The sequence below is a fragment of the Palaemon carinicauda genome, chromosome 6 (assembly GCF_036898095.1).
Source record: "Palaemon carinicauda isolate YSFRI2023 chromosome 6, ASM3689809v2, whole genome shotgun sequence".
NCBI classification, from domain to species: Eukaryota; Metazoa; Arthropoda; class Malacostraca; order Decapoda; family Palaemonidae; genus Palaemon; species Palaemon carinicauda.
In genome coordinates, this window is record NC_090730.1 from 3,459,540 (window position 1) to 3,487,277 (window position 27,738).

General features: G+C 35.0%; 1 protein-coding gene across 1 annotated transcript in view; it reads left to right on the forward strand.

The window, feature by feature from the left end:
* The window catches only part of hppy (MAP4K3-like protein hppy), a 151,104-nt gene that overhangs the window by 82,901 nt on the left and 40,465 nt on the right, over positions 1-27,738 (forward strand). Inside the window, 9 exon segments of the mRNA XM_068374874.1 lie at positions 331-384; positions 10,709-10,786; positions 17,597-17,772; positions 18,414-18,580; positions 23,003-23,207; positions 23,630-23,757; positions 24,741-24,818; positions 24,821-24,868; positions 24,870-24,884. Coding sequence (XP_068230975.1) covers positions 331-384; positions 10,709-10,786; positions 17,597-17,772; positions 18,414-18,580; positions 23,003-23,207; positions 23,630-23,757; positions 24,741-24,818; positions 24,821-24,868; positions 24,870-24,884 — 949 coding nt within the window.

The window sequence follows — 27,738 nt, forward strand, 5'->3', positions numbered from 1 at the left end:
TATATGTTTTAAGTGTTATGTGATGTAAATATTATATTTTGAAAACTTTAAGTGTGACCAATTTTGCTCAGAAACATTCAAGCAATGCTCTCAAAGGAGGTATTTAAGATTGGGTATAATGACAAAGCAGATAATGATTTGCATAGAAAATTATAACTTGTTTGGCTGCTCAGTATTTGGTAAGGGTTATATTGTAGAATGATAATAGCTTCTACAGTTTTTAGAAACTAAAGTTTGCCTCTGAGAGTTGAACTGCTGCTGTTCCTGGCAATTGATGTATGCATGAATGGCTGTGTGGTATGAGAGCTAAGGAGTGGCGTCCATTTTCAGGGGGCACAGCGATCGTCTCTCTGACTTGGACGTGGACATGACCTACTCCTCGCAGTACGTTTAAGATCTGCACCGTGTACGGTGCTAGTGTATCTGAATATGAAACTTCATTATTCTAAAGTCATCAGTGCATTTGTTAATTTATATTAGTTGGTTTTTTATCCTCATATTTTATCCTTAGTTGCTTGGTAGTCTGTTCATGAAGAAACGCTGCCTCATAATCCTGTGTCTGGGCTCCTTATGGCAATATTAGCTCTAATGTCTTTATCAAGAGAAAGCTACCTATAGTGCGTGTGTATTGCATGCTGCTCTATAGACTGCAAGGTTTTTTCCTCTGTCTATTCCTAAACTGCATTGCTTTTCTCTTCTCATGTGTTTCTTTTTGCTCTTACAAATATTCCCTCTAAATTTTTCCTGAATTTTCTTCATTACGGTATTTATTCATATCCAAACAAATCTTTTGTGTCTAGAAGTTTTACTTGATGATTTGGTTAAAGCCATTGAACTTTTTTATCTTGAAAGATTAAGGTTTCACATGAATTAAGAGTAGGGCAGTGGCTTTTGAGAAGTGGAACACATTTTTTTTTTATAAAGTGTATACAGTAGTCCCTCGCCGTATAACGGTTTACCTATCTCTTTGTCAGTATATAGAAGATTTATTAGTACATCATACTTTATTGCATATTGCAGACTTTATTATCGCTGCTTGTTTTGTGCCAATAAGCTTTATATTTTTCACATTTTGATTATTTTATGATAAAATGTTTTTTTTTTTTTGTCTTATAAAAGCTTAAATTTCTAAAGATATAAAAAAGAATATGAAAATAGAGAAAAAAAAGGACGATAGAAAATATAACGTAGATATCTGTATCTACTTCACAGTTTTTCAGCTGTCTTGAATGGGGAGTGGGCTTTGAATGGAACAACTTGGATAGCCGAGAGACGAGAGATTACCGTTTATTGTTTTAAAAATCTGATATTTTGTCTTGGATCTTAAGATTGAAAATGTTCAAATGGAAGTTATTTGAAATATGAAAATTATAGAATGCACGTAATTGCTAATTTTGTTGGGTGTTCAAAGGATACATATGGTTCTTTGATGTGCATTATTGTACATATTCTGCTGCCATTGATATTGAATCGATTTTGAATTAGATTTCATAACTTTTTTAAGTGTACATACCACTTTAACGTTTATATTTTTCTTAGAAAAGCTATTGAAAAAGTAGTAGTATTATGGGAGTGCTTCTTCTTAATTTGCTCATCTTTCCAAGAGTTGGCTATAGTATGGACAGTAAAGCTTTTATTCACTTTTAAATCTTTAGTACGGTCAGTACACCACAATTGGTGTATGTAGTCACTACTTGAGGCTCTCTACAGCATCCTTTTGTCCCTTGACTGCGCTCGCTTCTTGGGCAAGTTAAGGTTTTTCAGTTTCCGACTCCTTTCGTCCATCTTGCCGTTCAACCTCGTTAACTTTTACCTCATACTAAAATTGCAGTGTTTTCCCAAGTTGCACATGGGGCCCTGAATGGCCTCCTAGACACCAATGTCAGGTATTATGGCTCAAATTCATAACTAATACTTTGATTTGGATATATTGTCTCTTGATCTAGATATTGATTCCTTTCCATTACATGAACTCATAAAACCTTTGCTCTAGATATATTGTAACTTATTCTTGATATTGATTCCTTTCCATTACATGAACTCATAAAACCTTTGCTCTAGATATATTGTAACTTATTCTTGATATTGATTCCTTTCCATTACATGAACTCATAAAACCTTTGCTCTAAGACAATTGTAACTTATCCTGGATATTGATTCGTTTCCATTATATAAACCTCTAAAACCTTGGTTCTAGATACATTGTAACTTATATTGATTCTTTTCCATGACGAGAGTATTTACAGTTCGCTTGTTTGAATTCCGTGTACGAAACAATTCCATTTTCGTTTACTCTACTGTACTTAATTGTCATAGCATGAATAATCCTTAATTCTTGCTGCTTATATGAATATAGATGACACTTCCATGTTATAGCATCACATTCTTGCAGACTCATGATAGATTTTTGCAGTGTTACTTTAGAATTTTTCAGAAATTGTTACACGCGGTAGACTTTTTTTTTCCATCAGTCCGAATTTACGTATATTTGATAGTCCGTGTTTTCATCTGTGATGGTAAGCAAGATTGATAAATCCAAGAGGTTTTCTAAAGAGAGAAGCATAATACAGGTAAAATCATAATCTATTATTGTGTAAATACTGTAATTAAGATGAAAGTTTTAAATTCCAGGCTTTGATAGGTGGTAGTGATGCTTCAAATGATTTCCCTGTACATTTCATTTATTATTTTAATTGAAAATTAAGACTCGAGCACTGAAGATGAATATTCTTGAATGTAAATTGTATTGCCACTGATTTTGGAAAATGAAGTTTCATTTTAGTTTACCCTTAAGTGTCTACTCTATATGCGATGCATACTTAAGGAGTAGTTGATATTGTGAAAGGCTGTAAAGGGTTGAAATCTTTAACCAATATGCAGTACTGAATATATGGAATTGATAATATTGGAAATATATAAAATTATGGGTAAATTTGATTGCATGATAATCTTATCAGTATGGTAATTGTAACAGTGTAAAATTCTCAAATTTATAATTTTTAATGGTGAATTTCTTTAATCATTACAGCCTTTTATGTAAAAATGCACACACTTAATATTTGCAGCCCAATTTTTATTACTGTTGTAAAAGCATGCATATCTTCACTGTAGTGCCTTTTATTTAGTTAGTTTTAGTTTGTAGACACATCTCTAATGCAGTTTATTGCATGTTTGGTTTTTGTTGAAAATCAGCTGCATGACCCTGATACACTGTATTATTAAACTAGCGCTGGCGTAAGGTGTTCCTTTTGTATTTATTATTGGTAAGATGCAGAAACTAATCATAGGAAACTAATATAATGACGTACAATTTTTATTATTATAGTACACCGAATTCTGCTAATTGTAACTCACCTAGAAATCAGCACTGTTAACAATGAGCTTCACTTTACATTTTTTTTTTTTTTTTTTTTTTTGTCCCAGGTCATTTTGCCCTGATGGTCTTAAGTAATATCTGTGATAACCAAAATTGTCTGTGATAAAAAAAGTGCAAGAATGTCAAGATAATCATTATTAAGGACATTGAAAAGAATTTTAAGTGAACTCTGATTTGAGTGGTCTTCAGAGGAATGTATATTTCAAAAATTATTTTTTCATTGACATTTTAATTCTTATGAATTTTATGCTTCTGTTTGATTCCGTTTGGGGCAAAGGATGTTTTGCATGGGGGAAATGTGGTTTGAGATTATTATTCTTCCTGCTGATTAACAAATAACATTATACAGTACTTATATCAAAACTCGCATTACCTTTTTTTATCAGGTACTAAAAGCTTTTCAGTTATTTTTTCTGTATTTGAGAAATCGACTTTCTCATCAGGTGAAAATGAGAATAAGTTTGATGTTTATAGGGTAGTCCACTAGTTGTAGTTAATCGTACATAACTGCCTGAGATAAAACCATGTGTATTCAGTTATACATATCTGCCTGAGATAAATCTCCATTTGAGGTTAACTTAATGTACTATAAAATGATATTCGGCAAATGTCTTTGTTCCTCGTATTTTGTTGTAACATTTCCAATCTAATCATCGCACGTATTAAGTTTGATAAAGAATCAACAAGGGGATTGATCCTATTTTGGAGACTATATGTCTTGGTAAATGAGTGTACTCTCAGTGACACGTAAAATTAGTGAAACTTTTGGCAATCCAAGAGGACTTGAATCTACTATATGACTGAAATGAAATTCCTTACTGAAATTATTAACACATCAGGCTAACTGTTTTGTTTGAGTTTGAGCACTCAAATAAAATAGAAATTATTCCTTGCCATTCCCTAAGGATTGGAACAGTTGAGAGCTTGAAAGAATTGCATTGAAAGATCTAAAGTAATTCTGCTCAGTAGTCAGATCCAACTTGTTTTCATGAATAGCTACGGAAAGTGGGACTCTATAATTATAAAATACCTCGCACTGCAAATTTATATTTATTAGAAGTGAGTCTCACTTCATTAGACACTTGTTTACTAAAGAGATGTGGCACTGCCATGATTATATGTGTAGGTAAGCATGGACAACACCTAAACAAAATGACTAGTTATAGACTTGTCTTTAGCCAGTTGCATGTGCAAAGTAGTAGAGGCCAGACTAAATTTGTGTTCATAGAGGTGAAACTTATCACTCCATCTTAGTTTTGAATTTTAGAAAATAAATTTACCTAAAATTAATTGTCCCTCTTGGAAGATTGTATTTACAGAGACTTTGAACATGATTTAGGTATATTGATGTTTTCTTCAATATTGAAAAGGTATTTGATATGACAGATACCTTATTAAAGAAATATCCACTAATAATATGTGTGGCCACTTGCTAATATTCATAATTTTTCCTTTGCACTTTCCAATTACATTTAACAGTATTGTATTTACTTGAATACAAGCAAACCTAACAGTAAGAGTTGCCAATTCAGCATTCTTAACAGCTCACTGCTTAACTTGGCAATTAATGCTATACACTTTGAAAAATTTCCCAATGGATGACTTTGCTCTTCAGTATTATGAAGAAGAGTTAAATGTGTGGGTATACCATTATGAAAAATGGTCCCATAGCACCTCATTGGGGGTTTTACTCTCGTAATAAAAGCTCCATGTTCAATATTTATGGCTCTAAAGTAAGAACTAGATTATGCAATGCATATTCACCGGGCAATAAAGTTTAGGCCTAATGTTTTTAACACCAGAACTGGAAACCTCAAACTAAAGGTAGAAGCAAAGATGCCTGATTTCTGCACTCATGCTTTTAAATTGTTCCTAAATACTTCAACTGGAATGAATTTCAAGTGTAGCCATACTGTTGTCCAAAAATGTTGCATATAATAAATCACACACACAATTGAACTCAATAAGAGGCAAAGTTTTGCACTGTACATCTTTCTCTGAGATTCCAAATCTCATATCGAGGGTAGGAATTTCTGCCATATTGTAAAATTCAATAAAACTATTTACTTTTCTTACCACACAAAGCTTCATTTTTTGTGGTAAATTGTGGGAATTATATTCAGCAGTTGACATTATTAAGAATATTTCATCATCACATAGATGTTATTTCTTGTGACCCCAAGAGGGCCAAAGAAGCTAGAGAAATTTTCCCAATAATTCTCGTATATCCATGTTTCTTTCCATGAATTATGTGGAGATGGACTAAATGTTTAGACAAGTTGAAGCACCTCTCTTGTTGATAGCGAGGAAAGTAGAGTTGAGGACTTACTAGTCAAAGCTGTAATTACTATGGCTTGAGCTATGCATCTTGTTCTATGACGGATTGTTTAGCATTTCTACTCATTGTTGGTAAATGGGATCTATTTCTATGAGCCCCCTTGATGTTCATATTGCTTCTTTGGAAAATGTGTTTGATTGACATGCACCCCTAAAGATAAAATATTTCCCATGTTCTTTGTGTGTTGTAGACTCTTGCCTCTAAAGCAATGAGACAATTTTAACAATTAATGGCAAGAGGCAAAGCTAGGACCAACCAGAGAATCTTTGTCTTTGCAGTCTTCAGGTGTTTTAGTGCTTTTAGAATAGTCTTCTTCTTGATTTGTTAGCAGTTCCTGTGTAAATTGTTTAAGGGTATTTTTTCTTGGCGACCATGATCCACACTTCCACTTCCATGTTTTGTGTCGGGGACAGTATTGTGATTTAAGTAATTGTAGTGAAGATTATAAAGGTTTCTCTTGTGGAAAGTGTGTTTCAATCATTTCGAAAAAATTACAAGCTTTAAATGCAAGAGGAAAATTGCATATAGTTCAGGGGAGAAATCCAGAAAATCCTAGGTTTGCCTTTTATAGTGAGGATGATGACGATATGTCATGCAAGCACCGAGCTATAATACAGCACTTAACCAATCAAGTTTTGATAGTGACGAGCTTCAGACACTCTTAACTTCTAGACATTCTGCAATCTATCGGTATTTCTACACCTATATGTCTTTTCATAGCAATAATTCCTGTAGCCTTACTACATACAGTGCTCCCAAACAGACCCAATTTTAGGGGATACCAGGTAATTTTCTACTGTTAAAATCCCCTACTTATACATTAACTTATACACTCTTCTACCCAAGTGCTTAGCTTTTAATGGCGATCGTTTTATCCATTTCACGATTACCGCACTGCCGAACTTGCCTGCTTTGATTAAGCAACTTTCAGTGACTATCTTTTCAATAATTAAATGATGATCATGCAACAGGATTTGCTGTCTTTCATGAAAGAATGGTTATCGTGGTTAAATTTTGGTAGAATCTTCAAAAGATTGTTTATTAAAAGAAATTTTTAAGGCGTTACTGTTACCTAAAAAGAAACAAATATTTAATAAAATAAAAACCTTTGGTCCAGCTGAAATATTTACAATGTGGTGTGGTCAAATATTTCAGTAATGATTTAATGATAAACAATAATGACGTCAACTTGACTGGTAGCTAATTCTCGTCTTATTTGATATGCTTCAGAATATGGTTTTTATTTCTTTGATAAGATGAAAGAACATTGATTTTTGTATATGTTCTCGTAGAAATTTTTATGAAATTTCTTGGTTGACAAAAGTCAAAAGTTGACTTTTATTAGTTACTTTAAATGTCCCAAGTAGAGAAGATGAATCTCAAGCCACCAAACACAAGTTACTTATCTTCACAACAAATGATCCTTTTAGTAACCATACTACTTTAGTGTCAATATTATCCTATTTCTTTGGCACTTTTTAAGCATTTTACTCTCTAGTTTTCAAAATTTATTCTTTATATGTTATTTCTATTTTTGCTGGTAGTAATGATATTCTGATTCATGGTTTTAATATTCCAATTACCAGCTTTAGATTTTTCTTTAGTATTGATAAACCAGGAGATTCTCAGCACCTCAATGCGCTTGGGACTGGGGCCAATTTTGTCATCTTGTCTTTACAATGACTGACTAAATCCATAGAGGATTCATTGGCTAGATTCATCAAAGGAGTGCCTATCTAACTAAAGAAAGTGACCCCTGTCGGTCCATACTAATTCTAGTAAGATCATCCGCTAGGCATCAGGAGTAATAGAGGAAGAGACGGTTTGTCTATCTCCTTAAACCCAATCCGTCACCCTGCTGCCAGCGACGCGTCAATAGTCGTAGGAGGAGAGGAAGAATAATAAAGGCAATTTTGATATGAAAATTTATCATTATGTTCATTTTGATATGAAGATTTATCATGATGCTCATTTGATAGTTGTAATGCTTTTTTATCAAAGTCTGGTTTTGTATCAATGTATACCCTAAAACTAGAAATGACTATCTGTTTTTTTTCTTTACAATCGGCTTAGACTTCTAATACAGTACTGATATAATGTGGCAGATTACGGAAATAAAACTTAAGCTTGGGTATGCTGCAAAATTTATATTTTCAGTCTTGAAGTCAAAACTAAATCCTTATCCCTTTGACATCTGACATCACTAGTGATTGGGTTGGAAGTCGTCATGTATATGAACACCAGTCGTGCATAAAAATATATTAGATCGCTAAAATAATTTTTATTTCTGTGAAACTACTCTGATGTTCATCATAGTGATTTCCACACCCCGATGAAAGTGGGTTAGTGAAGTAAAGATAGTAAGTGTAAAGTCTTGAACAATAGTAATAAACTTATATAGGTCGAAGATTGGCTCCCGTTCCAATACAATATAGATATACACTGGTTGATCGTGAGCCCCTACTTCAGTCTACCGGCTTCATCTTCCATCTCAGAATCCAGTGGTTATAACGATCAGACCCAATCACAGAAGGGCGATGGTTTCACAATAGTACAGTACCTGAGCCAATTCTATCTTGCTTGGCTCATTTAGAGACGAGCTGCTCTATCAGTGCTGTGCATCGGCAGAACCCTTCCTAATTTCTGCACTAGAACCTCTTGGCAAGACCTGAGGAGCTAGCCTAGGGTTCAGAATAGGGCAGATAGGCGAAAATCCTTGCCTTGGACAAAAGACTCATGGTCTTCTTAGATTTAACAAAGTAGGTAAAAGAGGTAAAAAGCTCATTGCTAAAGCTTGCTAATAGGTAGAGAGGCGTTCTTCTCCTTGCTGTAATCAAGTAGCCCAAATTTCTCTGGATTTTTCCCTGAACTGAACGTTGATTTTCTTTCCCCTAAAGAACTCCATAACATGCTTAGCTACCAACTGAACATACCTCTTTGTAGGATGAACCGTAAGAAATCACTTTCTCCACGACGATTATCAAAGACAAAATATTCTGATGTGACATTCAGAGAATGAGGATTGTGGTATCCCAGCAATAACTTCGTAGAAAAAGCCTTTCAGTAATTCGTAACAATTCCAGAAGAATATACCTCTTATTGCAAATAAGCAAAGTCTCAAAAACCACCCAATCTGGAGTTGAGTCATTGGGCTGATAAATCTCCTCATTTTAATGGTAAGAGATTGATGAGAACTAAAAAGCCAGAGGGGCTGTGGCGTGACAAAGCCGAGGTTATTGGCATTAACAGGCAGATTATCTCGGTACTATATTAGAGGCCTAAGCAAATTGAAAGGAAAGAAAAAGTACTATACTAGAGGCCTAACCCAATAGAAAGGAAAGAAAAAGTACTATAATAGAGGCCTAAGACAATTGAAAGAAAATGAGAAATTATTAGTTTCATGGTATACATCGATATAAAGGGTTCAAATTGAAACATGTAGAAACATTTTGAACATCAGAGGTAAACATTTCATAAAAGTCCCACATTGCTTCTTAGGATAATATTCAACATTATGAAAATGTCTCTCTCCAAACATTTCAGTTTTAGTTTGCTCTAATGTGGCATAATTATTTGTTTAATCTTGAATACGTAATTATTATCATTATTATTGTTATTAAGAATATTGTTACATGCCAAACTGCAACCACTCAAAAAAGCAAAATGCTCCAGTAAATTAAGAATTAAAGAATAATTTTATTATTATTATTGTTGTTGTTGTTATTAAAAATATTACATGCCAAACTGCAACTCCTTGTCGGAAAAGCAGAATGGTATAGTAGATTATGAATTGAAGAATAATTGTAGAATAGATGTAAAAAGATTTATAAGATAAATTGTTTTAGGTAAAGAAAAACTTTGGTGTCGAAACAATTGGTTATGGTCCATTGTACTCTTCCGTTTGTTATTTATCATATGATATAACAAAAGCGCTCGCGTATCTGATACTTCACGAGAAGATGTAGACGTTCTTTGCAGTCATCGATTTTATTTCTATACTGTTGTAATTTTAAGTTAGAAGTACTGTATACATATTGATATATACCATTAACTAGATTATAGCCTAGACTTTTTTTTTTTATTCGTATTGGTAACATGGTCTTGGAAAAATATTTATCAACAGTACATTTTATCTTTATCAAATAGTCTGTATTTATTGGGAGTTTTAGCATTTAAGTAATTATTGTATTGTCCTTCGTATATTATTAGTAATTCTATTTGCTATTTTAACCTTGGGTGTTGTTTGGAGGAGTTTTTGCAAGGTTATGTGCTTTAGATACATTTGCTAGCTTTGTACACTGCTTTTTAGCTTCAGTTCAATCATTGCCAGTATGTACGAGAACTGGCTTTGAATTTACAAGTGTGCATTTTTTGGGTGATGGTAACTATGTCAAAATTCTTTCCATGCTACTGATAGAATATTATTTAGCAGCATGCCTTTGCTGTGGGCTATTCTTTGCTGATCATTTACTTAGTGTGGTATTTGGCAAGAAATTGTTTGCCCGCAGATTGACCTTGTTTATGCTTTATACATATTGGTTTCTTGCCGAGGCTTCGGGTATTATGGGCTTACTAAGATGCTAACCGACATCCCTGGCTGCGTTATCTGCAATACTTGGTGATGGTGTTAGAATAGCATTAACATCGTTATTTTTTATTTTCTAAAAAAAACTGACGAGGTGTTTTCAAATGCATCTCATTGTCTACCCTTCCTCCTGAAAATTTTAGGCCTTAGTGAATGTTCTGAAAATAATCGCAGAGTAGTTTTTGCAAATAATGGTTATATTCTCACTAGATTACTGTATATATGAAGATTATTTTTGAGATATTACAATGTACTGAAATTACGTTCACCAGATATAGTAGTCTTAAGTAAATATGCCAGTTTCACTGTACCGTTTATCAACTAAGGCCTATTGGAGATGGGAAGCGATCATTCCATTTGAACTGACCAGCATTTGTGTAACGCAGTACTGTGTTTTGATTCCCTTCAGAGCAACCTTACCGGTGGGATTGGATGAGACCTCACTTAGTGAAGCTAGTCAGGCCTTAGATGAGGCTAATCATAACAGGTACGTTTTTCATATGCTAGATGCATGTCTAGAATTGCTTTCATTCTTGGTACTTTTTAGTCCCCTTGGACTTAGCAGCCATTGATTTAAGGCTTATTTTCATCCCTGGTATAGAAAGTGGTCCAAGGCTTCTTGTAAGGCTGGTAAATCCCACTGGGATGTAGACGTCGACATAGACGGTATGACTTGTCGAGGATTACGACCTTCTGCGTGTATAATTAACATGTTTCAGAAGGTACAATTATTTTACTTCTCATTTAATTCTTTTAAGGAATTTGATTCTGTTAATATGGTTTAAAACTGTTTGCCAGTGAATAGTTTTTTCACAGAATGTCCTTTTGATTTTGGTTGAGCAGTTGCCAGCGTTATTCTCCGATATGGTTTCATTTTTATTTCAAATATAAATAATCTGTATATTTTTTAAGTATCTCCAGCAATTGGGGGATGTTGGGAGACTAAAGTAAAGTTTTAAAAGACTTTGATAATTTGGTTGGACCTTAAACAACAAAACTCACTCATTTGAAAATTTGTTTATATAGTTGGCAACATCTCGTAGAGTAGATGTACCAATTTCTTTTTTTCCCCTAAAGTATGTTTCATATTACATACTATTGTAGTCCTTTCAAGTACAGTAGGTTTTTTTTGCCATTGTTCATACTCTTTCTTGTGCTTGGACAATGTACTATGCTTCATCCATGTCTTGGTATTAAGCTGCTGCTTATTTAGGCCAAGAATCCCAATACTTCAAATCTTTTGTAGAGTTCTTTCAAATGTAGGACTTAAACTTATAAGAGGGGAGCTCTTATAAGTTGGGGACCTTCACAGTTGAGATTTTTAGTTGGCTAGGCTCTTCATAATTGGTAACTAGAGGGGCACTCGGTAGAGCACAGACCTCTGCCGCGGCAGCTTCATTTCTCGACCCTTTGCTTGACCTTGACCTTGACATTTGATTTTAATTGGCGTGGATTTCCATACACTTTATGAACCAAGTCTGAAGTCTGTGACAATGATGTCCAAACTTATGGCTGATTACGTGAATGGACATTTTGCTTGACTGTGACCTTGACCTTCCAAAACTTAATAATTTCCAGCTTTTTACACAACAGTTAGTCCCTGCAAGTTTCTTTATTTTACGATTAAAATTGTGGCCAAGAAGCTGTTCATAAACAAATAAACACACAAACACAAACACGCAAACAGGGGCAAAAACATAACTTTCCAACTTCTTTGGCGGAGGCAATTATAAGTAGAATGATGAGGCCAATGTAAGATGTTAGAAACAATTTATATTTAAGGAAAATAATTTATTTCTGTGGACTCTGAATTGGAGTAAGTATACATCATGTAAGAAAGATTTGGGTGACTTATCAATTCAAAATCTCTTTGAACAGAGATGTATTTATTTAAAATCATTCGCCAACATTTTCAATGTAGAGCCAAAAGAATTTTCTGAACCTGTAAATGTTAACAGGATATATCTTTGTTTATTAGAACTCCCCCATTTTTGATTATGTATAAAGTTCAAACCTGTACTTTCTGTAGTTTATAGTACACAAAAATGGAATTTTAATAATATTTCTTATTTCTGTACTCAATGTCCATAATGCTTCTTCTCTCGAAGCACAGTTTATTGATATTAACCAAAACAAAAATATTTAATTTTCCTTTTCTTTCCTGTCAATAGAAACGGCTTTAGTTAGATAATAAGATACTAGCGGTTGATAGCAAGGAATGAAGCAGTAACATGCCGGAGAGACTTTGTTATTTCAGTCTCTAAATCGTAACGGTTCCTTAACCTCTCAACGTCACAAGTCAGTGGGGAGGAGGGTGGGCATTTATATGAATATCAAATGTGTACAGCAATATCCCACCCTACATCATTAACTCGTTCCAAGAGACCTGATATAAGGGGATTTTCAACAGTACTGTAGTTTGAATTTATCCCTATGAAGTGACTCAGATGCTCTCTATACATGTAATAAACATTTGAAAATATGTACAACTGTATAGATATCAAATAAATTGCAAAATACACAAGTTATTCATAGCTCATTTGCATTTGTTTTTATTAGATTACAGAAGAATTTTTTACTTCACCATTTATACTTTGATGCCCAAACCATTTAGTATTATTTATTATTATTGTTATTACAAGCTAAGCTATAACCCTAGTCTGAAAAGCAAGATGCTATAAGCCCAATGGCTCTAACTGGGAAGAATAGCCCAATGAGGAAAGGAAACAAGAGAAGACTGTTATCTAGATTATGCATTGTGGTAACATTGTCATTACATGTAACAGCAGTGTCGTTAGTTTCTGCCATGTGCGATGCATAAGCAGTTATTGTAAAGTGGTCTGTGACAAACATGGGACTTCCTCCCACTTTCATATGTGTCTGTCTTTAATATAAGGGAATATCAAGAATCTACCATATTAATTTATCATCCTTATCTCCATTACCTACTTACATGGAATTTGCAGTATTACATGCCACAGTTACATTCTGCAGCAAGTTATCTTTCAACGAAGGCTTCAGCCTGCTTTCTGAGATCCAAGAAGTCGACTGTCATTTTTTAATTCTCTTCCCAGACATTGGATCTCTCACAGTGACTTAGGTTTTCAATGCTAGTATCTCCAGAAGTGATACAGTTTTTGTGCAGTGCAGTATTATGAAAGTGTCCTTGTCCTTGCTAGTTTCTCATCCGGAAATTTGAATTCTAGTGCAATTTTTGCAGTCCGGGGACCCATTGTCCTCTCATGCATTGGTGGTGACTGAGGCCACACACGCTCCCATACACTCGCTCATCTCGCCCATTTTGCCTGCTTTATTTCACAAGCTTACCGTAAATTTTTCTTATTTCAAACCCTTTCAAGTTAATTTAATTCCTTTATTTACACATCGCGAATTGGACATTTTCCTGGTACTCGGCAGATCCCAAGCTTTCTTACGATACCCTACTCAAAATAAACATTCCATTGCCTTTCATGCAGTTTGAGGGTAGACTATCTTTTACAACCTATAATAGACAATCTAGATGGTTGCAAAACCCCTTTTTTCCCGAGAATATGATGAATAGTCTCCATGTTGTTAAATGTAGTATTGAGCAGATTGGTTTTATACGGCAACCAACATGAACACTACGACAACAGGAGCCACAGATCTGTGCACCATTCCCTTTGCAAACAGAATGTGGCTGTTAAATCATTTTGCTGTTTGCAGAGTTCCTGAACTTGTTTCACACAATCTGAATTATGGCAAACTGTGGGAATGCATAAAGATCCAGATTTGACTAGTCTTGTAACAGAGCATCCACCTTCTATGCAAAGGGATCCGGAATAGGTGAACAAAACACCTTTATCGTTTTGTTCAGTGATGTTGTAAACATGTAGCATGTTGCACTTGGTAGTGCTGTTTGGTCACTTTGTTTATTATAGGCATTAGAATATTGTAAGGAAAGAAAACTGGGAATTTATTTATTTTTTATTTTTAAGGGCTTGTTGACAAAACCAAGCTTCTGGAGACGAAAGTAATATGAACATCAATTGAGTATAGAAACATTTAATTGATAAAATTCCCTTTTTATTTTTTACTTGATTACACCCTTTCGACCTTCGGATATTTTATGAGCAACTCATGTTACTCAATCCTAGGATACAGAACATCACTTGCAATAGCATATATTTAATTTAATTATCCAGTTTTCAACCAACAATGAAATTCAAGTTTTGGAAATTTTATCTGAATCTTGAAAATTTTCATGTACAGTAACTGAAGAGCTGATTGGTTTTAATACAAAACTATTGTCATACTTGGGACGAGTCCACTAGTCCTGATTGAGAAAATAATACAGGTCAAGATTTCCTACTAGCGGCCTCCTTACTAGTCATTCGTCTTTGCTACTTAAGTATGTTAGTACAACTCCGTGTTGCTTTCCAAGGACGTAGCCTTTTTTTTTTATCAATTGAGGCATTCCTTTCTTTTATTTCATATAAGTAATTTTCTGTATTTTAGGTCGTTTTCATTTTAGCGACTACCTATGAAGAAGTATGTTAAGGTCACTCATCTTGTTTTAAAGATACTTTAATAAGTTTTTGTGGTTTTTAGATGCCAAGTTTTGAGCTGCACAACTTTTTAGTTCACTGCAACAAGGGTGCCTCAGTTCCTAATTTTTCCTTGTAACCCTTTGCAATGTTGGAGATAAATCTTCAATTATTGATTCATAAATGATTGAAAGATATGTTATCTACATCAGGTACAGTACTGGTTTTTCACTTAGTAAATTGAAATACAGTAATCTTATCCCTTATATACTGTACACCAGAAGCCGACTCCTTTGAGCCCAGCGCTTTCCGCAGCCTTTTTCTCGCTCAAGTTTCAAGTTATTCTTCATTATTTTTGTGTTAGACTTAATGTAGCCTGGCTGGTATGAGTTATTATTTCGTATTGTCCTTCATCTAACCGTCATCATCATCTCCTACGCCTATTGACGCAAAGGGCCTCGGTTAGATTTCGCCAGTCGGCTCTATCTTTAGCTTTTAAATGAACACTCCTCTATTCATCATTTATCTAATACTGAGAATTAATTTACATCCTTTTATTTAATTTCCCATCCACATATCTTTGTCTCTACGAAACTTTTAGGTAACAAGTCTTTGGCTTACAGCAAAGATCTGTTCCTACGATATGTTGTGACGTGAGATTCGTCGCAAGTCATGATGCCCCTAAATACATAATCAATAAAGTCCCTGACCCATTGTAAATGCAGTAGCAAAGACATAAAATCTATTTGAGTAATGACCATGAATTTTTTTTATTGCTAAAATGATTAATGGCTTTATATCATCAAAGAAGTAGTTTGAGAAAAGTAATTTAAAGGCAGAGAGGAAAATAAGCACAAATGCCCTCCAGTCAGATTAAATTAGTTAAAGTTATTTGGAAATGGTTTAGGTGAGAAAGAATGTAATGTTAAAGGGAAATAACAGCCTGTTTCATAAACACTAAGACAACCATGAAAATATTTACTCAAGGGTTTAACTACTACACTGTAATTGTTCAGTGGATACTTTCCACTCGGTTAGAATAAAAGAGTATCCTTCACATTCAAAAAAAGAACTATTGTTGTCTAGTCTTGGGTAGTTCCATAGCCTATGCACCATGGTCTTCCTCCGTCTTGGGATAAAGTTCTGGGTTATTTTTCTGTTGGAGCCCTTCGGCTATTAGTATCCTGGTTTTCCAACTATGCTTATAGCTTAGCTAGTAATAATAATTGTAGCAGCATTCAGATTTTATGGAAATATGTCAAGGAGTGTAAAATAATTTTATGCAGACTATATGCTTTGTACTTACAATCTTGAGCTGTTTTTGACCGGTAGGTGTGAAATAATAATTTTCATGTTCGTGATCATAACTGTCAGATTTAACAATTATTTTTTTTATTGATAACTGCTGTCATGCAAATCCCGTTCCGGGAATAGTTTCTTGCTATAGTAATATGTAGATGCTGCTATTTTTTTTTTTTAAACTAGCATGTTTTAAGATATTCAATTTGGCCTTAATGGTAAACGTTTTGTGGACAAGTTCTCTAGATGTCATAAGACCATTACCCATGGAAAGATATCCTGTTCTGTGTAGTGGAAAGGTCTCTTAAGCATGCTCTTTGTATGTATGCTAGTTTCTAAATAGAATGTTTCTTGATAATACCAAGTGTTGCATCTAAATATAATCTTTCAGTTCACTCTGAAATGTTGGTTACTGCTATAGCTTTTATCTTTTTTTTATGGAAAACCTGAAATGACAGGAGGAAAGTTTCTAGTTGTTTAAATGCAGATTTTCAAATTGTTTTTATTGGTTTTTATTCCTATAGAATAATTTCATTGAAAAGAAAATAATGTCCATATGGACGAAGTTATTGACTTTATGATCCAAAATTCTCAGAATTAGGCCTTCTTTTAAGCAGGTTTCATTGAAGATTGTTGCTGAATCGGTGGCAGTAACCTTGTAATTGAGCTTTTCAATCACTGTGATTTTTCTACTCTTGTCAGTACTGCATGCCACAAGTAACTGTGCTATGTTGGTCATCAGTAGGTGGGAGAGCCAAGTGCATGGAAAACTAAGATTTTACTATAAATTTAGCCATGTTGAGAGAATGGAAAATGGCTGTCTGCTAAAGGAGGTGATGAATGTAAGAGTTGATGGGAGAAGTACAAGAGGAAGGCCAAGGTTTGGGTGGATGGATGGAGTGAAGGAAGCTCTGGGTGATAGGAGGATAGATGTGAGAGAGGCAAGAGAGCGTGCTAGAAATAGGAATGAATGGTGAGCGATTGTGACGCAGTTCCGGTAGGCCCTGCTGCTTCCTCTGGTGCCTTGGATGACCGCTGAGGTAGCAGCAGTAGGGGATTCAGCCTTGTGAAGCTTCATCTGTGGTAGATAATGTGGGAGGGTGGGCTGTGGCACCCTAGCAGTACCAGCCAAACTCGGTTGAGTCCCTTGTTAGGCTGGGAGGAACGTAGAGAGGAGAGGTCCCCCAAAATTGGGGGAAGTGCCTTGGTATATGTTTGTATGTATAAATTAACTAAAAGTAAACTGCCAAATGCAAAGTATAAACGAGTTTGGCTGGTACGCATTGCAGTTGAGAAGCTAAATTAGAAAATAAATGCCACTGAGGCAGCCATAATCTAAAATGAAACCTGATCCAAAATTTGTCTTAGGAGGTGTAGAGCCTGCAGCTTCATTTTATTTTCCAATTTCGGGTCGAGATCCTAGCCTTCACGTTAACGTAATTATGGCAGCTTCTTTTTTTTATCCTGTTTAGGTACAGTCAGTCATCGCCGTGTCGGGAAAGAGGACATGCTAGAAGGCACTCCAGTGCAGATGCTCACCAAGAAGATGGGGAGGAACTCACGGATCAAACCGCCACTCTTACCTTAACGCCGGGAACTTCTCGCGCTCGTGCTCAAAGTGACAGTCAGCATAACAGAAGACGTGATGGTAGGTACTTGGGAAATTTTTTTGAATTAGGAATGTTGAACCATTTTCCTTGATTGTCATTTGAAACACTGTACTATTGTTTGGTTTTTCTTTTACTATTTATTTATGAATATAATATAAATTGTCTTCGTAAAGGTGCGTGATTGTGTCTGTGAGAGATTAAGAATATTATTGTAGTATCGCACTGCATTAGCTCGACTATCTGTTGTGGGGAACTCTTTAAGTGTTTGCAGAAAAGAAGAAAATATTGTTTATACCTTATCATTATAGCTCTGTTACTTAATACTTAATTGCATGAAAATATTAATACATACTCTTTATTATTTTAATCCCTTTTGCCGTGGAAATAATTTGCAGTCGATAGGAATTGTATGTACGTGCTCTGACCACGATTTGAAGGGATGTCTTTTTAGTTTTCATGTAGATGTGAAATTGACTAAACCATCTTTTATCAAGTGTGTGTTTACTTTATATAACCCTTTTTATGAATGTGGTGCCTGCTCTGGGAAGTTAGATAACTGTTTACAGTTACAAGCATAAAGATCTTGCTTGTTAATCAGTTTTGTCATTTTAATGATAGACTTTTATTTATGCACAAAGGTTTCCCCTTTTTTAAATTTCCTTTTTATCCCCCATTATAGCTACCAAAGAAAATGGACAAGGGAGTGATGGTGAGGAAGATGGAAGTGGTACGCCCCCTGTTCCTCCGCGAAGGAAAGACAAAAGAAGACACAACACTCCTCCAAGGCCTCAGTCGAATGGTCTTCCCCCAACCCCAAAAGTGCACATGGGAGCTTGCTTTTCTAAGGTAGGGTCTTTGAATTAGTTTGAGTATTTGTAAGGTGTAGCAGTGTTGTACTTGTATACAGTGAAAGAATGTATGATGTTTTCTAATGTAGGGTCTTTTTTTATTTTTTTATTAATAATTTGGCTATTTGTAAGGTGTAGAAGTATAGTACTCATATAAAATGAAAGAATGTATGGTGTAGGTATTCACACATATCAATGAACCTCCCCTAATGTTTATAACTTTTCTCTCTCAAAGCCTGGTTTTATACCAATGTTTTCCCTTAAAGTTATTTTGATGTTGTTACTATTCTTTAGATATTTTAATTGTTAATTACTTCTTTTGTAGTTTATTTATTTCCTTATTTCCCCTTTCTCACTTGGCTATTTTCTCTGTTGGAGCCCTTGGGCTTATAGCATCTTGCTTTACCAACTAGGGTTGTAGCTTAGCAAGTAATAATAATAATATAACTGAAAGGTTACTGTTTTCTTTCCTTTCAATAGGCTTAGGCTTTTATTACAGTACATGTATTCAGACAATCTAGTGGTTAATGGCAATAACTCTGCTTTGATTTGCTGCTGCCACTTTCTGTTTTCTAGTCGCCTGTACGTTTTGTAGTTATTGTTGTTACCACCCCTCAAATTTTGGTGTTTTGTGTGATTTAGGCTTTTAGCAATATCAAGAGATGTCATCTTCTGGGTTTTTCATTAATTCGTGTGAGAGCTGTTAAAGAGAGTTACTGCTGGCAATCACGGGCTTTGTATTGAGTATCATCACACCTTAAGCAATCTTGTGCCTTTGATAGTTGTATGTCACTTACTGTTCCTCTTACAGAGAAGTATGTTCAGATGCTAGCTTTTAATCACCAATAACAAACTGCCGCTAATGACAGAATGATAATTTACGATAATTCTAAACTGTTACTAAAGATGATTGTCCATTCCATATCCAAAATACTTTTCCTAACTTCAGTTATAAGTCAACTTGTACCCCCCTCAATTATGAAACCATCTAAAATAAAAAGTATGAGAAGAAGCAAGTACTAGGCCGATTTCTAAAGTTGTCGAACAATTAAGTTACCGCTATAACGTTCAATGTGACAGATGGTGCGAGATTAGAGAAAATAAGGAAAATTGAATCATGATTGATTTTCAATATAAATGAAACTTTGAGAAGTAACAAAGATATCATTTGTTAAGAGAGATAGAGAGAGGTAAGGAATGGGGGATAGTGAAAAGTAGCCCACAGAGAGAGAGAGAGAGAGTGTGTGTGTGTGTGTTGTTTTCAATATAATAAACCATAAAATATGATACCTTGTAACACATTGGTGCTTATGTAATATCAACTGTATAGACGGTTTGAATAAGTTAAGAAATGGTATAAACGATACTTTGTTAGCGTATTCGTACGCTCTCAAGAGCGGCAGCTAGATGTCAGCTGATCTGATCACAGCCAAAAGTAAAACAAAAAGAAATCAACAATACAGTTCTCAATTTTTAAAACACACCCGAAATTTAAAAAAAAAAGTACACGCTTTCTTAATGTGCAATTAACTATTTAAAGAGTAGCAATTTTCTAGAATAAAATGATGTTTCCCAAAAAATAGTGGTTTGCTGGTGAAATCGGATGCCGTATTTTTAGCAACGATTGAAATGGATGTATACTCGGGACAATTTTTTCGTTTCGTATTTAATTGACACTAAGAATACTAATTTTAGTTTCTTCATCTATATGTAAGTATTGTATAACACGTGAGAGAGAGAGAGAGAGAGAGAGAGAGAGAGAGAGAGAGAGAGAGAGAGAGAGAGAGAGAGAGAGAGAGAGAGACTCTCTACTCTAAGTGAGTGAGTGAGTGAGTTGTAATCGAATGCCGTGTTTTTGTTTTGTGAGAAATTGATCGCCACGACTAACAATAGTCATGTTAATTTCATTCTTAAACTCAACAAATATACAATGGTGTAATACCCAAAAACCTAAGTAACAGTTCAAGAGAACGGAACACTGGGCACCACCCCTTGATTTATAATGGGCAAGGGGACCCAGCTAGATCCTGACTTAAACCTTTGCTTCTCCAGATTGCTGATCATAAGTAAAAGTATAAGAACATTAGGTGAAAGGAAATATTGTTTTTACTGATAACTAGACAGTTTGGGAAATTAAATTTTGATAGATTACTGTACTTATGAGGAAAGGACACCATGGTGTAAGGAACTAGAATGAAATGCTGTATTCATAAAAAACAAGAAAAAAAATATTTATTTGAACAAACTGTTAGGATTACAATTACATTGACCCATCAATCCAAATAGAAAATTAAAGGCAAAATTAGCATCCCTTTACGTCAAACTTCAGCAACAGGGTAACAAGATAAACAAACAGGAAATTTTTTCCTCCCAGGTGGGACACTCATAAGTGTTCCTATACAGTACAAGTATAAACCAAGGCACACCTAACCGTGTATCTATTTGGGCAAGTACCAGTGTGTCATTTCAATAGTTCCAGTTAACTATTAATGTTTATGACACCTAACGGTTTTGGATATCTCCGCAAAAAGACGGTTTTAGGCCCCTTTACGTTCACTTGGTTCTGTGGCAAACATTTAAAAAAACTGTCCATCACTAAGTTCCAGTATGGAATCACCTTTTGTGATCTGGTGATGTGGAGTAGCAATATCTTGTTCCTTGTTGATGATCGAACACGAGCAATCGCCAATGGCCTTATAATACATTAGTTGTGGTGTTATTCAGTCAAACACTTGATGGGACTTACAGTTCTCTCTCAATGTAATATGTATATAGAGCAGCATCACAGACCACTACACACTGGTAACAGGCCATCAACCACATTCATAATTATTATGCGATACACTGGATTCCAGGGACAGATGTACTCACTCTTTTCTATATACATACAGTAGTGGGCTAGATGATCTTCCCTTACACTCCTTACTGAGTGTAGGGGCTGCTGTCAATACCTGGAAAGGAACAATAACAAATTAAGACATTTTTGGAAAAAGGGGGCTTGAGGGATACAAAAGAAAAAAAATTAAAATCAAATATGTTTCATACACACAAACCACTAAAGTTTTCTCAGACACAAACCCTTATATATTGCACCGTACTGTACCTTTCTGCCTCAACAAATTAGAAAACAATAAAAATATGGTAAAAACTAGTTTAGAATATTTTAAAAAGTATTGCAAACAAAGAAAGAATGGTTGAGCAAGAGTCTGATAGAAAATATCCCTAGCTTGTCTACTAACAATGTGCTTAGACTGCGTTTATCGTCTGTGCTGCTTAGTTACATCACAGGCTATTAGGCCACAGATGAGTCAACTAATCGGGTCATGGTAATCTGTGTCTTGCGCCCATGGAGTGCAGCAGTACCCAAGAAAATGATGCTAGGCCAGGCAGCATTTCCCCTTGTCACGTTCCACTTTGCGCTTTGCGAGTCATACGTCATGCTTTTTGTGATACTTTAGTTCAAGTTTTTACTTATTACATTCAATTAAACCCTATAATGGTGCATGCAATTGGCTATGCAGTAAATATCATGGTCGTCTTCACCATTTACTGCAAAGCTAATTTGTTGTCTACAAAGTATAATGGTAGAGAGGGAATTGGGAGAAATTTATAATATATTTGAGATGGTAGATAGCAAGTACTGTATGAATAGATATAATACTAGCTCCTGTTATTTAAACAGGTTTGCCTACTGAATCGTTATTATGCTAAGCAAAATTAAATACTCTGTTTTGTCTTCATTTGTCAGACATATGAAAGTAGCATATGTTAAACTTGAGTAGCATAAAGGCAATTTCATTGTTTCCTAAGAAGTGCAGTTTCAGTGAAGTTATATGACTTGAGTAGAGTAAATTTATTTCACTTAAACGTTTTTCAGGAACTGATAAAAAACGAAGTAACATTATTGAAACTTGTCAAAGCTAAGAGTAAACAGAACCAAAGGAATTTGCTCATGTTAGAAGGTTATACAGTATAGGACATACTGAGCTCTCTCTCTCTCTTTTTATATTTGTACAGATAATAGGTTTCGGGCTGTGCTCTATTTTTGTATATTCGTGTAGATAATTTGGATTGTTATATAGTATAGGACACACTGTGCTCTTAATTTTTCATATTAATTTGTACAGATATTTAATGGGTTTTCTGACTGTCCTCTATTTTTGTATATTCATGTAGTTAATGTTGGAAGGTTATACAATATAGCGTAGGACATATGATACTGTGCTCTCTATCTTTTTATATTAATTCATACAGATATTTAATGAGTTTCTGACTGTCCTCTATTTTTGTATATTCATGTAGTTAATTTTGGAAGGTTATATAGTATAGGACATGCTGTGCTCTTATCTATTTATATTAATTTGTACAGATATTGAATGGGTTTCTGACTGTGCTCTCTTTTTGTATATTTATGTCCTAGGTATTTAATGGGTGCCCACTTCACATCCACTGCACTGCTTCGTGGATACATCCAGATACCCGGGATCAGCACATCCTCATCGGAGCCGAGGAAGGAATATACACCTTAAATCTTAACGAATTACATGAAGCTGCCATGGAACAGTTGTTACCGGCGAGAACGACTTGGATGTTTGTGATAAAGGACGTGCTCATGACAATATCAGGTAAATTGAGATGTGCTTCTTAAGGGTTTAAAGGCCACATATGAATGGCAGAGGCAGAGACTAACCATGTATCATATGATCAGCACCCATTCCCCCTCTCCACCCAAGTTAAGACTAGGGAGGGCCAGGCAATGGCTGTTGATGACTCGGCAGTTAGACCTATAGATTCCCCCTAAATGCCCCATCCTTAGCTCACAAGGATGGTAAGGTTCTTGAAGATTGTTTGAATCCATTGACACATATATGATTAAGAATTCTGGTGCTAACAGTTCTTTTATATCTGGATGATTGGCCGTTTTTAAGCGATATGTTTAAGGGAATTTGACGAAGAAAAAAATCTATTTCTGGGCGAGGGACCTGTGTCTTTTAAGAAATTTGTGATTTTAGCATTGTGTACTTAAGCTACCATTTTATATTTTCAGGAAAGGGTCCATACCTGTATAGACATGAGCTCATTGGTCTTCATAATCGTCACTTGCATAAATTTTCTTTACCCATGAATAAGATTCCCGAGAAATTTCTTCCTAGAAAATATTCGATTACGACAAAGGTACGTGAAATATGTTGTTGCTTTAATTTCTATGTTGATGGATTATCATTTAATAGTTAATTCACTCGTTGGTGGGAGAGATGATGATTTAAGTTTACAGTTAATTCTAGAGTTTTAGAAGGCTTTTTTTTTTTTATAGAGAAAGCTAGGCATGTTGTTTATAGAGGAAATGATGAGTGCTTCCACTCCAATCTTTGTCTTTACTACAGCCTAACTATAGTCAATTTATTTTAGCGAGGCACATTTGCACCGACTCGCAGAGGTGCCCTTTTAGCTCGGAAAAGGTTCCTGATTGTTGATTGGTTGAACAAGATAATTCTAACCAATCAGCGATCAGGAAACATTTCCGAGCTAAAAGGGCACCGCTGCGAGTCGGTGCAAATGTTCCTCATTAAAATAAATTGAGTATAGTTTAGTTTTTGTTATATTTGGAATTTAACCCTTTCACTGTCACTGATGACTTAGTCAAAATTTAAAAAAGGAAACTTATAAAATCATTCAAACTATAGAAAGTTGGTATTTAATGGAAAGGTGTTGATAAGAGCTTTCCAATAAAGATCAGCAAGCATAGGTTTGTGTGGTCTCAAAAGATTTTGCTACATCAGAAGCAAAAGTTTCGTAGACTTTACCATTGGCAGTGAAAGGGTTAATACCATTGCATCCTTTTTCAGCAGCTCAGAAATCCAATTAGTTCTCAATTCAGAATAATTTTTTATTCCCTTGCCCTTTTGAGGCCTGAAGATTTTACTTTTGTAGGATGAAGTGGTATCGTACTGAGACCCTCGATACTGATTATGAATCCCATATGAATTTTTTTACTTGTTGCTCTAGAAAAGTCAGTTTATTTCAAAGGTTTGAAATAGTCTAGGTTTTTATTTAGAACTAGAAAACATTAATATTGCTTAAGTGAGAGATCATTATAGAGTAATTCTAATTTGATAAAATCAGTTGTATATTGTGCTAAATTTTCCTTTCTTTTAAAGGTTCCAGACACAAAGGGCACCTTAAGATGTTGTGTCGGCCGTAACCCTTATAATGGCTACAAGTACCTGTGTGGTGCCGACAAAATTCTTCCTTGTACCTGATGCAGTGGTATGATCCACTCAACAAATTTTATGCTCCTTAAGGTTAGTCTCAGCGCGTGACATAAATGCTTTTTTTTCCCTTAAAGAACTTAGAAGAATAACTTTAAACCCATCCAAATTCCAGAGAAATCTTCATTTGAAGGCTATTGCATCCTTCAATAATTTTAGATCCTGTATAAAGAATTTAACTATAATTTGAGCCTCAAAAAGGGATTTTGACGAAGGAAAAAATCTATTTCTGGGCGAGAGACCTGTGTCGCCCAGTGAAATTGCTCCTTAAAGCAGCATTTCTAAGGTATAAATACTGCTAAATATACAAGAGAAAAAAGTTGCTTGGAATGCCAGGAATATACCCAGGTCGCTCACCCCTAAAGGGTGTCGGTATTAAAAACTGGGGCGAGTGAAACCACTACCAGAGATCCCTTTCCAATTAGACTTCTCCCTCCTCAAAATCCCCCGTTACTACGAGGTGTCGTTCACTACAGCTACTGCAACCCCCCCCCCCTCCCCTTCCCAACCACCACCACTACCTATCCTTCCCCTATCATTCCTTGTTAGCACCCATGAGCGTTCGGACGATTTTTTCACTGATGTTCTTTAGTCATGGATAGTGCATAGCCTGTGTTACCATTGTCTTCCACTGTCTTCGGGTAGAGTTCTCTTGCTTGAGGGTTGACTCGGGCACTCTATTCTATCTTATTTTCCCTTCCTCTAGTTTATTTAAAGCTCATATAGTTTTATATATGAAAGATTTATATTGATGTTACTTTTCTTAAAAAAAATTCATTTTAATTGTTCATTTCTTCTCTTGTAGTTTGTTTCATTTTCTTTTTTCCTTTCCTCACTGGGGTATTCTTCCCTGTTGGGAGCCCTTGGGCTTATAACCCTTTTACCCCCAATGGACGTACTGGTACGTTTCACAAAACAAATCCCCTTTACCCCCCAAAACTGCTACAGTGAACCCTCGCTACTGTCGCGGTTCGACCATCGCGGATTCACCACTTCGCGGATTTTTTTCATAAACCCATGTATATACATATATCGCGGATTTTCCAGAAATATCGAAAATACCGCGAAAGTGACCGATGGTGCAAGATTGGAGAAAGTAAGAAAAATTGAATCATGATTGATTTTTCAATATAAATGAAACTTTGAGGAGCAACAAAGATATTCATTTGTTAGAGAGATAGAGAGAGGTAAGGAATGAAGGTAGTGAAAAGTAGCCCACACACAGAGAGAGAGAGAGAGAGAGAGAGAGAGAGAGAGAGAGAGTGTGTGTGTGTGTGTGGTGTGTTTAAATGTAATAAACAAAAAAAAATTGATAGGTTAGAACACATTGGTGCTTATGTAATATCAACTGTATACTGTAGACGGTTTGAATAAGTTAAGAAATGGTATAAAATGATACTTTGTTAGTGTATTCGTACACACTCGAGAGCAGCAGCTAGATGACAGCTGATCTAATCACAGCCAAAAGTAAAAAAAAAAAGAAGTCAACAATACTCGATTTTTAAAACAAACCCGAAATTTAAAAACAAAAGTACACGCTTTCTTAATGTGCAATTAACTATTTAAAGAGTGGCAATTTTTGAGAATAAAATTATATTTTCCCAAAAAATAGTGGTTTGCTGATGAAATCGGATGCCGTATTTTTAGCTATGATTGAAATGGATGTAGACTCGGCCTAATTATTTCGTTTCGTATTTAATTGACACTAAGAAAACTAATTTTAGCTTCTTCATCTAAATGTAAGTATTGTATAACACAAAGAGAGAGAGAGAGAGAGAGGAGAGAGAGAGAGAGAGAATCAGCTGTTGTACTCAAATGGCGTGTTTTTGTTTCGTGAGAATTTCATCGCCACGACTTTAACAACAACATACTGTACTGAACTTTACAGTAATATACAGGCTACCGTAATATGATAAAGTAAAATATTTGTAATCTATTTTATATGAAATGGGGCTATTTTTTTTTTGTTTAAAATTTACATTTACGTATGTAAAACAAACTCTCTCTCTCTCTCTCCTCCTCTCTCTCCTCTCTCTCTCTCTCTCTCTCTCGTAGATTGTTTTCCTGCTTTGCTACGTATGTATGATTTTATATAGATACGGTAAATAATATTTGTAATAACATATTTTATTAAAGCTTTTACTGTAATATCATTATTTATCACTTTCATCATGCGCGTTAAATTCCTTAGTTTTGTTTACTGAGCGTACTTTATGACGCCGTCGTTTCAGGCGGCGTCATAAAGAAAAACATTTCATTTGGAAGTCCTAAGAAAAATTAAGTAAAACATTAGTAATAACCAAATCAACATACTGTACTGAATAATCAATATAATCGATGCAGAAACTAACCTATACACAGATGTGTAAATGCGTTTGTTTCTTCATTATAATCAGAGATAAACGTAAACAAAACATTGGTTGCCATTTTTTTATCGTGCTTTTTGGGCGTGTTTAGGAAACGCATGATATAAAGTTGCCCTTAATATTTGTGCCTGTTTTAGTTTAGGGTACGTTAGTACATGCATTAAGTGTTCTGTACATTAAAGGGTAGTTTGTTAATAGTACTATGTACAAGGGAAAGTTTTAAAAGTCTGAATATACATGTTAAATAAATAGGTAAATATGCTGTCACTACTTCGCGGATTTTCACCTATCGCGGCCGGGTCTGGAACCTATCTACCGCGATAAACGAGGGTTCACTGTATTTATATTTTTTTGCATATTATTGATAATTTTATGAGATACTTCAGGCATTTTCTAAAAGAATGAGACCAACCTGACCTCTCTATGACAAAAATTAAGGCTGTTAGAGCAATTTAAAAAAATATACTGCAAAATGTGCCTGAAAAAAAAGAAAAAAAAAAAAAAAAAACGCCTGGGGGTTA